General features: G+C 39.3%; 1 protein-coding gene across 1 annotated transcript in view; it reads right to left on the bottom strand.

Annotated features, from left to right (window-relative positions):
• Positions 1-10,588: 10,588 nt before the first annotated feature.
• mtcl1 (microtubule crosslinking factor 1) overlaps positions 10,589-14,332 on the bottom strand; it is a 127,697-nt gene continuing 123,953 nt past the window's right edge. Inside the window, 2 exon segments of the mRNA XM_008118167.3 lie at positions 10,589-11,643; positions 11,645-11,818. Coding sequence (XP_008116374.2) covers positions 11,590-11,643; positions 11,645-11,818 — 228 coding nt within the window. The 3' untranslated portion in view covers positions 10,589-11,589.

Here is a 14,332-nt window from a genome sequence, read left to right as displayed (position 1 = left end):
ATCCTTGAAGTGACTGGCTTGACCTTGAAGGATCTGGGGGTGGCGACGGTGACAGGGAGCTCAGGCATGGGCTGGTCCATGTGGTCACGAAGAGTCGGAAGCGACTGAACGAATAAACAACAACAAGCCAATGTTCCTACCCCACGTACTCCACCTTTTCTCTCTTTTTCCTTGTCATTTTTGTTTTTTCTTTCCTTGTATTATAGTTTAATAACCCAACAAAAATATTTCTGAAGGTTTAAACCAAAATGCCTGCTGTGAAAGTAACATATGAAAACCACAACACCGAACAAATTTCAGTACAGGGGTGAAATAATATAATGATCCTCAAATATTAAGAGCGGTGACATTTTTTCTACATCATTGTTATCAGTTTCCACTCAATTCTGTACTGCTGTGGCAACAGCCTCCAGCTTACTTATCTGTAGCAGCTGACCTGAATTGGTAATTTTCTAGATTGTATGTCAAGATTATTTTAAAAACTTTATATGGAGAAAGGAATACCCATTAAGTAGTGACAACGATCACAGCTCGTTAAAGGGCATCAAAGCAGTCATTAAGTGGATTCTGTGTACAGCTCTGTTGCTACATTACCATATTCTCCTAAGGCTTCAGTGGTATTGAAGAAACCAATTTCCAGGAATTACTTTGAAGACCTCCTTGCAGCAGCACCAGACATGAAAAATGAATAGAAATCCCACACCCCACCCCTTTCCAGGCTTCCGTTCAAATTGTGATCACCATAAAGAGGACATGGGTGAAGAGGTTCAGTGCTGACAAAGAAGAAATCATAGCTGAAATATGACTGGCAATGAGCCAGTCTGGAAAAATGTGTTGTCGAAGGCTGAAATCACTGGGTTGTTGTGCATATTCTGGGCTGCATGGCCATGTTCCAGAAGCATTCTCTCCTAACGTTTCACCCACATCTATGGCAGACATCCTCAGAGGTTGTGAGGGATACCTCACAACCTCTGAGGATGCCTGCCATAGATGTGGGTGAAACATCAGGAGAGAATGCTTCTGGAACATGGTTCCATCCATGTTTGTATGTTACAAAGGAGAATTGTTATTAGGAATATAGTAGTTGCCATTTTCACAAATGCATTATATTTTCAAGTATAACATTTGTACTTCTCAACTTCACTTTTCCTGTTTAGACTGATATAGCTTTACACACATAGAGTTAGATACTTGAATAGAAAGAATGTTTAAATGATTACAACACTTGAAACTACATTGATAAAAATACTTAATATTATGCATTTAATTTGTGCTTCACTTGTTTTTAGCCTCCCACAATAATAATAGTAATAATAATAATAATAATAATAATAATAATAATAATAATAATAATAATTGTAAGACGCACCCTAATTTCAGTACACCACCAACAACAAAAATTCTTAAGATACACCTGCAATTTTAAGATGCAGCCCATTTTTAGAGATGTTTGAGTAGGAAAATAGGGCCTCTTAGAATTGAAAAAATATAGTATTAAAAGATAGACATAGACTAAAACACACCAAAATTATTTGTGCTCAGTGTCAAGTCTAACAAACCGTCGACCTTCTGGTCAGCAAGTTCCGCAGCTTTGTGGTTTAACCTGTTGTGCCACCATGGCCCCTTAATTTATGAGTATATTGCAATAATTTTATGTAATTGATAAAATTAGAATAATTTGTAAGTAAGAGCATAGATATATTCTATAGAATATTCTATAAAATAGATATATATTTTATAACACTATGTAAGTGATGGGAGGGGGTATAGATCTAGGAATAGAATGTGAGATAAGACATCTGTATTAAATTTCAAATCTTTAAATAAAAGTATTTAATAAAAGGAAAAAGGGAAAACTGTATTGTAACTGCCAGCTCCAAAATCTCCGCTGTTTTAATGAAATATTGTTGTGTGTCACTCTGATAGGGCACCACACACAACTGTGTCTTATGTATGAGTGACTGGAGAGCAAACAGTGGAGAGGCCAACAACATCTAATGAGAGTAGGCCTAGTTCCAGCTCTGTAATTAGCCTGTGTAGAAAAGATGAACCAGAGCATAGGGTTGTTGCTGGAAGTAATGTTGAATCCTGCTCGTGGCAAACCTCTCCCCAGCTCTGGCACTTGGGCTTTTATTATTGTGACTTCTGGCTCCAGCTTCTTCAGACATTCCTTCTGTACATCTTTTCACCTGGTTAGTGTAATTTGGACGGACTTTATTGGCTTTTTGACATCTGGACTGTTTCAGTTCCTTCTAGCTGCATTTCCCACTGAGTTATTTACAACTCATATTACTATTTTTACATTGGTCATAGGTAAACTGTTTTGGGAGCCTAGTTGTTGAAGAGCACAATTGTTTTAAAAATGTCTGTTTCAACCTCTGTAAGACACCTTGAATCCCACACAGTGAAAAAACTGGGGTATAAATAAATTGGAGGTTGAGGCTGCGTAGTAATTACACATACCTTTCCTCCTTCCTCCTGCAAAGGATCGTCACCTTGACGTGGTGATGGAACTTGAGCACCTTGATGATGCTATGAGCTAAACCGTGAAGGGACACCCAAGATGGGAAGGTCATGGCAGAGAGGTCAGACTAAATGCGATCCCTGGGGAAGGTCATGGCAACCCACCCCAGTATTCTTGCCATGAAAACTAAATGGATCAGTACAACCAGAGATATGTCCTGGAGGTGGCGATGGCTGACAGGGAGCTCTGGTGTGGGATGGTTCATGAGGTCAAGAAAAGTCGGAAGCGACTGAACAAATAAACAACAACTCCTTCTTCACTTGTATGCTGCATGTATTTTCTCCTCTGTCTTTTATGTTTCAGTGCTTCAAATTTATATCATGGCGGAAATCCTTGCTAAACATACCTTGTAATCCTGAAATTTGAAAATACATCACTCGATTTTCCTTCAGCATGGTTGCCTGGAGGATATTTTTCAACCAACAGCTGCCAAAGACATTGCTGTGCATAATGTATTACTTCCCAATCTAAATACCTGTTTCTAAGTGGTAATTACACTGTCAGCATTTCCATATGCACCAAGGTTAATAAGCTTCTCTGTCAGCATTCTGAGTCTCCTCTATGAGAGAATACACTCACTGGAGGCCGGACTGAATGGGCACCAAGGTTAAAAAAAAAAGTCACAGCACATTGTCAGATCAATCACTCTCTGCTTTGTGAACTAGCCTGGCATATGTTATGACTGGAATTATGTGTACGGTTGACATTTTCTAAGATTTTATCAAGCAATCGCACTCTTAACAGTGACAGATGTTTAGTGATCAGCAATGACCCTACCATTAGCCAAAGACAGGTGATCGTCTCAGGCAGCAGATGAAAGGGTAGCAAGTGATTAGATATTTCTTATGCCAGAGAAAATGCTTGTGGATTTTCCATCTTAGGTGCCAAAATAAGCTGGCCAGCTACAGGTTTGTTGTTATATGCCTTCAAGTGGTCTCCATCTTTGGGTTTTCTGGCAAGATAGCAAAATGGAAAAAAGGAAAAGTATGGTATATAATATACTATAAAGTAAGTTATAGTTCTATAACTTTATAGTATATTATATACCATGCTTTTCCCTTTTTTTCCTTTTTGCTGTATATAATAGACATCTGTGCATATAGCTGTTTCTGGCAAGATACTCAGCAACTTCACTCAGTTTAGGATCCAGCTTTGCCTGGTATGGCTGGGAAAGTAGTAAATTGTGTGGGGGTTTGCTTATTGAAGAATTGCCAGTTATCATAGGCTACATAATGATATTAAATTTAAAATTCCTTTTAAAATGAAAAGTATTTGATAGTTATTGCCCAAGTACCCGAAGGTACTAAATCCTTTGTAATTTTGGAAGGTAAAGAAGGTCAGGCCTGGTTAGTACATGGAAGGGAGACCACCAGGGAAGACCAGACGTTGTAAACAGTGTTTCTTAAACTATCTGATGTATGGGACTGGCAGGATTTTTTTCTGTCCACAATGTGCTATATTTGTACCCACTGGATATAGCTGTTTCTTTCTTTCCTGGGAACTTACTCGGTCTAGCAGCCAATAACACATAGACTAGAACCTGCCTCTTGGAGTAGGCTATAATCAGAGGAAGTCAATGGCAAAATTTCCTTTGATGAAATTGTCCCCCCAAAAATCCATTACAAGATCACTATTAATTGAAATCAATGTGGAGACACATAACAACTAATCTGACCACTATAGTTATGTCACACAACTACTGTAGTCCTGGGATCAGTTTTTGTTGCAGTCTTTTATTTCCTTTTAAATGTTTCTTAGCATGCTTACTAGGAAAGGTGCCAACCATTTTAACTGCTGCTGCTCTTTTCTCCAGATTTATCTGGTAAGAAAAAATAGATTGTTTCAATTATTTAGATCAGCCCTAGAAAGTAGGTCTAATTATTTGCTACTTAAAAGATAGGCCACAGAAGTGGCTAGATTATTAATGCTGACACACCATACTGGAAAGCTGCAGTTGATGTGAATAAATTATACGTGTTTTTTCTTCCTAGGCTTCAAGATGAATAATTGAGGAAGAAGGCCACATTATTTTTAATATTACAAGCTAATAACTTTGCCCTTTGAAATGGCAACAGCTAAGGAACACTTCTTATCAATAATCTGAAAACTATGGCTGTCCATGTAGTGATCTGGCAGGTGTTTCTAAAGTGACAACTCTATTTTTTGTTGTTGTTTATTCATTCAGTCACTTCTGACTCTTCGTGATTTCATGGACCAGCCCACACCAGACCTCTATTTTACCCAGCAACTGAAATCAAAGAAAAAAAACTCCCATTTCCCAGTATATAGGTTGATTCACACTAGTCCTGCTCCACCACATGCTAATGTATCATTAAATCTGTTTCCAGTTAAAAATGGCACTCGGAAGTGGAGAAAAACTATAGCAAACTTCCTTACTTATCATACTGTTGTGACTGCGCCTTCGGGGATTATGGTTGATGGTGATGGGGTTCGAAGAGGAAGAAAAAACCCTCGTGATGAGGGTTCACTGGAGGAGTTGCGCAGGAAGCGACTTAGAGAGCTATATGGGGGATCTTCTGAGGAAGATTCAGATGGGGAGTTTGGGGAAATGGATGCTGAAGAACAGGTGGTGGCTGGGGAAGTGGGCACTGAATGGGCACAGCCACCGGAGATGTCTGGGGATTTGGGGCCTATGGATACTTCTGAACCTGGGGTTTCTGCAGGAGCTGATCCCACTTGGGATGCTTGGAGAAGGGAGGATGGTTCTTTAAGTGTTCATGGGGCTAAGTGTGGGCAGGGTGATTGGGACTCTGACGAATTGCTAGGTACTCCGGATCCATGAGCTCTAGCTGTGTGGAGTTCGGACTCTGAGTAGATTTGGGACACCTGGTGTTTGGGTGTGAGTGTTTGGTCACCCAGGAGGAAGGGGAATAAAATGGGAATGTTTGGCCATTGCACTTTGCGTGTGGCAAGGTGTTGCTGAGGCGCCATTGGGATCTCTGTGTTTCCGTGAAGACTGGACTTGGACTGTGATTCGGATGTAAGTTATCTGGGACTGCTCTGCAGCAGAGGGATGGAACTGTGTGGGTTTCCTTGGACTGCATTCTGATTACTATTTCTAGCTGCTGATACCATCTGGCTTGGCTCTTGCTGTGTCTTATCGTGTACCTGGTTTGGATGACTGCACCCTCTTCAGACTTTGGATTGAATTTGACCTGGCTTCTGTCTACGCTCTCTGACTGACGACTACTCCCGGCTTCTGAATACTGGTTTGCCTTTCGGAATTTGCTGCTGCCTCCCGACCTGACCTTGGATTCTCCTGACGATGGCTATTCATCATCCCTTTGAAGCTTCGGCTTTATCTGCACCGTGGAAGCAGTTTACTGCTCTTCTAGTTTGTTTGTTTTCAAGCCAGTTTGCTGTTTTTCTTTTGGGAACTGTCCCTTTAACTCCGCAGAGCCGGCTGTCTGTTTGCAGAAATGGTTTGAAGCCAAAAGAGGCTTTTGCACTTTCTGTTATACTCTGCAGCTTTTGGAAGGTTTCAAGCCTTCGTTTATTTTGCATATTTTCTTGCAGTCAACTCTATTTGTTTCTCCAAAGCTGAATTGAAGCATCTTTAGTTTTTATTGAATGCCAGCATGGGAAAATAGCGTGGCTTGTTTTTGAGTTATTTTTGTCTAAACTACTCTTGAAACATTGATAAGTAAAGTGTTTCAAGGATACTTTCTGTGTTTATGTTATTTTTGGCTTATCTTTGGAATAAAGTCTGTTTTGTTTGTTAACTGGCGTCTGACTCTTGACACATACTATAGGTAAATGCTTTACCATCCTTATATTATTCTCCCTCGTGTCCCTCTGGGAAATAGGTTAAGATTAATTCTATTTTACAACTAATGAACTTCTTAGCATTGTTGTTGTTGTGTGCTTTCAGGTTATTTCCAATTTAGTGCCCATAAGGTACACCACCATGAGTTTTTTTTGAGGCTAAGAGTATGTGACTTGCTCAATTTCTTGTAGGGAGGGCCCTTCTACACAGCCATATAACCCAGAATATCAAGGCAGAAAATCCCACAGTATGTTTTGAACTGGGTTGCCTGAATCCACATTGCCATATATTCCAGTTGAAAGCAGAAAATGTGCGTTTTTATTCAGCTGTGTGGAAGAGGCCCTAGTTGGTTTTCATGGCTGAGCAAGGATTTGAATCTTGTTCTCCAGTCTTAGTTCCATGCAAACTGCTGTTCACAGGGACTCCTCTTAGCATTTACGTAGTTAGCTTTAAAAGAAACAAATGTGGCCCATAAAAGCCATACACCATTTTGAGGGAGAAAACAGACTCTGTATTTTTAGGTGCCAAGATTAGTCTGCAGATGCAGACTGCATCCAGGAAATCAGAAGATGTTTACTTCTTGGGAAGAGAGCAATGACCAATCTTGATAAAATAGTGAAGAGTAGAGACATCACACTGGCAATGAAGGTCCTCATAGTTAAAGCAAATATATTCCTTGTAGTAACCTATGGATGCGAGAGTTGGACCATAAAGAAGGCTGAGCGAAGGAAGATAGACGCCTTTGAACTGTGATGTTGGAGGAAAATTCTGAGAGTGCCTTGAACCGCAAGAAGATCAAACCAGGAAATAATGCCCGACTGCTCAATGGAGGGAAGGATACTAGAGGCAAAGATGAAGTACTTTGGCCACATCATGAGAAGACAGGGAAGCTTGGAAAAGATCATGATGCTAGGGAAAATGGAAGACAAAAGGAAGAGGGGTCGACCAAGGGCAAGATGGATGGATGGTATCCTTGAAGTAACTGGCTTGACCTTGAAGGAGCTGCGGGTGGCAACGGCCAACAGGAAGCTCTGGCATGGGCTTATCCATGAGGTCACAAAGAGTTGGAAGTGATTGAACGAATAAATAACAATGTTGACTTAAGAAGGAAGAAGTAAGGATGGAAGCAAAATGGGAAATGAAATGCAGGGGCACCTTTAATAATAACCAGTTTTTATTTATGTTTGAGCTTTTGTGAATGTAAGCCCCCTTCTTCAGATGCAGTACAGAGTGATAATAATTAAATGCTCAGGTAGAGGGCATATTCACATAGTTGTGCGAATGAGCTAAAATACATTTCTGCAGAAACACCACACAAAAGATTTATACACAAATATTGCCATCGCCCTGTGTACTTGCTCCTCCCCTCCCTTTAGGGACAGCACTGGTTCAAAATACACAATTGTTGTACTGTGAATAATAGGAGTTATAATTTGTATAGGGGCATTTAGAATTCTTAGTTACAAACTCTAGTGCTTGACTAGACTACAAGCACCAGGAGACTACAAGGAGAGTAACAGGCGTATAGTTGTATAGTGTGAATGGGTCCCAAGGCTTTATCCCTGGGGAGTTTCTCCTTGTTGAGAGTTTCACATAACAAGAAGCATCTTTTCACGTTTTTAAAAATACCTTCAACTGTTTATTTGTTCCTTAGTTTAGAATATCTCTGACCTTATTTTCTGCTGCTCACTGTTTGCAGTCTAATTTTTATAAAACAATAGCATGCAACACCATTTACATCAGAATTATGAAGGAGATCACTCAGAGATCATCCATAAGGTAACCAAAATATGTTCGAAAGTATTACACATAAGATACCAGCTGCAGTAGCGTGTTTAAATGTTTCCAAGCCTTTGCTTAATCATTTAGGTCACCCAGTTTCATGGATGAGTGAAGATTGCAACATGGATTTCCCCAGTCCTAGCCTGACACTGTACACATGGACAGGATTGTACTGTAAATTTCTTGAGGATATACACATCATAACTACATTACTTTAAGACTACAGCCGCATAGCCATTTAATGTAACAGGCCTTATTTCTGAGTAACATATATAGGATTGCACAGATGTACAACTTACATTTGGACTCATAACAAAGAAACACATATGTTAATGTAGAAAAAATAGAGCTGTCACAGTAGTTAGAACTTGAAAGGCTTCATGTTTTAAACATTCTGGGGGGCACATTTGATGCTGTCATGCTTCTTAATTTGGCTACAGGGAATGGAACATTCAATTAAAGAGGTTTTCAGATCTTTTGAAGAGCTTCCATATACCTTTGACCCTCTTCCTTTTCTTTTCTGATTCCTTGTGTTCAGCCTGCCTCTTGTTTTAGTAATTCCCACAGTTATGTAAGCAGTTTACTTGACAAACCATGGCAAGCTGCTTAGCCTGACACACCTTACTATTTCAGGATGACTGAGAACTAATCCGAAGGCTTGGTTCCAGAGAGCAAACATCACTTCAGAGTCATTAACCAGTTCTCTGCACCCTGAATTTGTCTCTGTAGCTTTAAAAAAAGGGGGAAAGGAGGGAGGGCTTGAGCATGATTTTCTTAAAAAGCCCTAGGCTGTGTTCAGTATAATCTGTCTTTTCATTTGTATGCTCGGATATGGAAAAAAGAACCATATTCAGCAGTAGCATTTTCTTAACCCCAGGAAATGAAGAAATGACTTCTCTTAGACGATACTGGTATTGGACTTAATTTGAAACAGATAAGTAGCTGGAAATATTGCAATTAATTCTACCTCTTTGAGCACAAGAATGTCAATTTCAGCTTGTAGCAGTAGTTCACTGTTAACGACAACTGTGCCAGCTAGGTGTTTGTTTCACATTGTCTTCTGACATGAATTATTTCAATTGCTTTTTTCGATAACAGTTTCATCACCTTGACAAAATCACTAAAATCTCGAAAGTTTCAACCTTTTTCTCTGGGCACCCCAGTAGTTCTAATAAAATATATTAGCCTATTCTGCATGTAGTTTTTACTTCTGGATTACATACCCAATACTATTATTTCGCTTAGGGTGCTTTCATGAATAGAATGGTGGAAGGAAAGAGATTATTTTTTTAAAACCTCTTTCCACTCAAGCCACTTTGCCACCACCCATAATTCTGGAAGGTGGCCCATCCTTTTGGAACAGATTTTCAGGGCTGTAGGAAACAGCAGGGAGATGTGGGAGTGGTGGAAACCCCTCTTTCTATTCAAGCTGTACCATCTATGAGTGGAAGGACTAATTCTTTGAAGGGAAGGGCAGCACAAGATGTGCCTCAATGTAACTACCACATTTTTCATCCACCAAAAAGCATTGGAGATGATTTAACCTTTGTATCCTTGTAGAGTTCTACAGCCTTTGCATGTTGTGATCATTTCCATCTTAGCCTCCATGCACCTACGCGCCCCTTTGTTTATTTTTGGCCCCAATTGTTTTTGTATGCATATTTAACACCATTGTTTCTGACAATGAGGAGATATGGCAGCTTGTTTTTGGGTGCCAAAAAAAAAGTGAAAGAAATATGCGAGAGTGAGAGATGGTGCAGGGGCTCAGGCAGCAGATGGGAGAAGAAGGCAGTTTTAAACATGGCTGAAAAAGGTTTCAAATGATCCAGGATAACTTTGGAACTTCAACATCCCATAGACCAGTGGTTCTCAACCTGTGGGTCCCCTGATGTTTTGGCCTGCAACTCCCAGAAATCCTAGTAACTGATTAACTGGCTGGGATATCTGGGAGTTGTAGACAAAACACCTGGGGACCCACAGGTTGAGAATCACTTCTATGGAAGGTATTAGAGCAAAGATATTTGCAATGAAAGGAAGGAAAATATGGTTCCCACAATTCTTACCTTGTGTGTATGCTGATGTTATTAAAGTCTCCAGAAGAATATACTTACCAACCGTTTCTGCCCACTTTTATTTTTACAATAAAGGGTGGAAAGATACAAAGCTGCTTCATATCTGTCTTTTATTTCATTATATTTTCATAGATGGGGTCAGCATACGCCCACGATCAAACACAACTATATAGTGTAAGTATCAAAGGAATATGTAAAATAAATTTCTCATCCTATTGACCTAGACTTGGAGAGGGCGGAATTCTACATTGAACACAACACATTTTGACATTTTCATTTGGCTATTTTGGTATTTATTCATTTGCTCTACTTGACATCCAGCTTTTTTTAAGGAAGCTTGCTAACTTTCTTGAATGGGGTCCAAGGGGATGGGCTGGTTTGGACAGAAGTTGAGGAATAACAGATTCCAGTGCACTCCAGCAATTTGTAAATACTGAGGAGTTTTATTTCCACATCACATGGTCTCAAACAGACTTCGAAAACAAGACCAGTTACAGTATGCCCAGAGTTCTCAGTGCTTTCCCCCAACAAGGGAAGATTTCAATAAACACTGTACATAGTCTGTTGAACTGTTTGAATAATTATTTAAAAATCCTCTTTTTGTACAATCAATGCAAGAATACCAACATTAAAAGTACAGTACAGATAAATTCACAACAATATAACAATGAAAGAGACTGAGACACATTGATGTGATGGTGAGAGTACAATAGCGGGATGTACATGCACTAAAGTGCTAGGAACCTAAAGACATGCAAATCTGTTATGTGTGGCGGTGGGAGTGGTGAATATGTGTATGTGTGTATGCGTGTGTGTATGTGTGATAGAGCTCACTTCATTAAGACTGGCTGAAGATCCCCCTTCCTTTCTATGCATTTCATATTCCCTGTATTCCCCTCTAGCTTGCTTAAGACAATTCTAGTCAACTAGTTCAATGGCTTTCTTCACTACTTAAGATTTACCACTTCAGACATGCTAAAGCACCTTTATGAATGTTATTTTTTTCAAAATAATAAAGTTGAATAAATTTAACTGACATTTCTCATTTTAAATCAAGAAGACAGGAAAATGGCCAACAGAACCCAGACCTTAACAGTGCAAATATAATAGAAGGCAGTCATTAGTCAGAGAGAAAGAGAGAGAACACATTCAATTTCCCTTGGAACACAATGTATGTCTCATTTAAAAGCTTACCTTTATCTGTATAGTTTTAGACCCTTTTAATTAATATACTGTGTGTAGAAAAGATGGAGGCAAAAATAGTTTTCTGAGCTATGAAAAAAATAAGTTATTACAGGCACATTAACTGTTTCATTCTAGAAACACCTCTGTTTCTGAAATTGGACATGCTGCTTTCTAGAACGTTCTTTGACCGTGACAACTTGAGCTCTCTTCGCTGACAGAGACTGGCCATGGTAATGGTGCTACAATGCAAAAAACAGTGAATTATTCCGTGATAATTCATGCAGGCTTGCATCACTGGCTTGGATATCCCAACGGCAGTTCCTTGCTTCCATATTCTTCCCCAGGAGATAATGAGGCAGTAGGGGAGTAAGAGGCCCAACGGGAAGGTGGGCGCCGGTTCGCTGGTCTCTCCGGTCGGGAGAAGCAGGATTCTAGGGATGGAGCTAGTGCGGAACAAGGTAGTAGTCCCTTTAGGGTGGAGGGAAAACGGAGAAGATTAACATTACCAATGCATGTCCTATACAGGAAAAGGGGCAGGGGGAAGACTGCACCATAAAAGAAAATGAAAGCTACATCTAAACATACTATATCAAGAGAAAGGAAATCAAAGCAATAAGTTCATTTTTGCAGACAGATTCAATTCTTGCTTTTAGCCATTGAAGAAAAACATGAGTGAACGAGGTGAACAAATTAAATGACCCAATTCATCTGACAAACATTCACTTACACAAAAGAACTGGTATGATGCAATTACACAAGTCTTATGGCAAAATCCACACATGGTTTTGACAATGGTGCTGGCAATTTAAAATGCACAATGGGAACATCCAGATGTAAAACCCACTTTTTAAATCTGCTCTAATCCCAAGAGTTGTCACTTCTAGCCTGGGAGCCCCAACAAGAAGAAAGGTGGCTTTGAACATTGATTTGGGGGAAAGTGCTAGGGAAATGTTCAAATGTGCTTCACTGTCCTCTCACACTGTGGGTTCCCAAGTACTAAAATCAGATGAGACTTTACAAATAGGTCTCCTGATATCCCATCCAGTTTGGCCAATAAATATAGGTGAATTCTACTTCTTGAATGTGCTTCCCTTTCTGAACATTGTTATGAATGCCACTGCACAAACATCTATAATTCATGAGCGGAGGGAAATCCACGATATGAAGTATCATGAAACAGATTCTCAACAGTGCCATATGTCACATTTGCTAGTGAACTAACAATTTGTTAAATTCCTTGGGAATGTATCCTGTTTACAAATTATGATACATGCTTTAGTTGAAAAACACCCAGGTACAATATTGAGTTCATTTTTAAAGTAACTGAGACCAAACAACAACAAATTTCTTGGCCTTGATAACCAATATTAATTACGTAACTAAAATATGGAATGTAATTGAACAGATAACTCCAAAACTATCAAGAATGCTTTCAGATAGGAACCTTCTAGCACTATCTTTCAAAAGACAACTTCTTAACAGATGTCTTTTGTCCAAAAAACACAAGTTGGCCATACATGGAAGTTAATGTTAATGTTCCATTCAGTGAACAATTATAGGCAGGAAAAGCCTAACTTGGAAACATCTCAGTTTACTCTGTAAAAGCAGTTCACACTAGTGCAAACTTTACCATATTTAATTTATGAAATGAAAAGCTTCACTTTCTCACCTCACAATTCTTGAATAAAATTTAGACTTGGGGACACTGCAGATAGGTCAACATTACAGACAAAAATGGTCTATCCCCCAAATTACACTGTTCTGCTTCACGGTCATGCCAGTCTTGAGTGACATCCCACACCTGCTCTTCAGAGCGAGGAAAATATACCTATGGGAAGCACTGCTTCTATTTGAAGTGGAAGCAGTTTTTAAACTGTGATATTTTTATATTTTAGGAGAGAGAATGATTGGTAACAACTATATTTCTCACAAAATGATAAACCTTGCAGACATTTTTGTGTTGCAGTCACTAAGTTGAGAGGTGTAGCATTGCATAACATGATAAACCTCTCAGCTTTTCCACTTAGTGCCTTTTAGAAAACGTAAAAGCAAAAAAGTGTTAAAAGTTGTCAACACAAAGAAGAGAAAATGCAGATGCCATGAAGATGAGAGAGTGATGTGCAAGCTATACTAAAATCAAAGTAAAATGAACATTGGCAATATACAAAGCTTGGAAGAGTAAACCACAAAATATATTTTTGGTGCCTTGGTTTTTAGGCTTGTTTCTGGGTACTTTGGGTCACCGATTCAAAAAATTGCATTGGATAGACCGCATCAGCTGTAGTTTCTTAGATGTGGTTATCAAGGATTTTTATCAACAAGCAAGTGGCAGCTGGTATATGGCATATGGTTCTGTATCTGATAGGGGGAAACTGGTGCCATTTTTTGAATCAGCAGGTCAAATATATCCAGAAACAGGTCTAACATTTGAGGCACCAAAATATGTATTGGCCAGTGTTATGGAACAGCAATAGCCACAAAATACAAATTAAGTGGAGTGCTGAGTCTGCTAGATCACATTATACATCTGATACAGAGAAGGCAACAGATGGGATTAGACACGTGTAATAACGCAGACAAACATTCTGAACGACAGTTCCAACTTTTCTGAATTCCTAACTGGGAATTCAGGTAATAATACACTGGCTGGTAACATCAGAAAACTGGCAGGAAGACAAGACAGACAGACAGACAGAAAATGCATAAATGATTAAAGAGAAAGATTGCATTTGCAGGATTGTCTTCAAACTGCCCCGAGAAGCAAACCTCTTCCCATAAAAAGGAATGAACAGAAGAACTCTTTAGGGAAAAGCTTGCCACATTTGATAGGGAGGAGCATATGCTAAAAACTCAAGCTTCTAACGTGGCTTAAATTTCTTGAGTATGAAAGCAACTCGAGTCAAATGCTATCCTTCAAGATCATATTAAAATAAGATTCTCCTAGTCAAAGATTTTATGTGGGAATACTGTCAGTGAATGGCA

This window comes from Anolis carolinensis, chromosome 4, assembly GCF_035594765.1.
Source record: "Anolis carolinensis isolate JA03-04 chromosome 4, rAnoCar3.1.pri, whole genome shotgun sequence".
NCBI lineage: Eukaryota > Metazoa > Chordata > Lepidosauria > Squamata > Dactyloidae > Anolis > Anolis carolinensis.
This window is presented reverse-complemented; position numbering and strand designations above follow the sequence as displayed.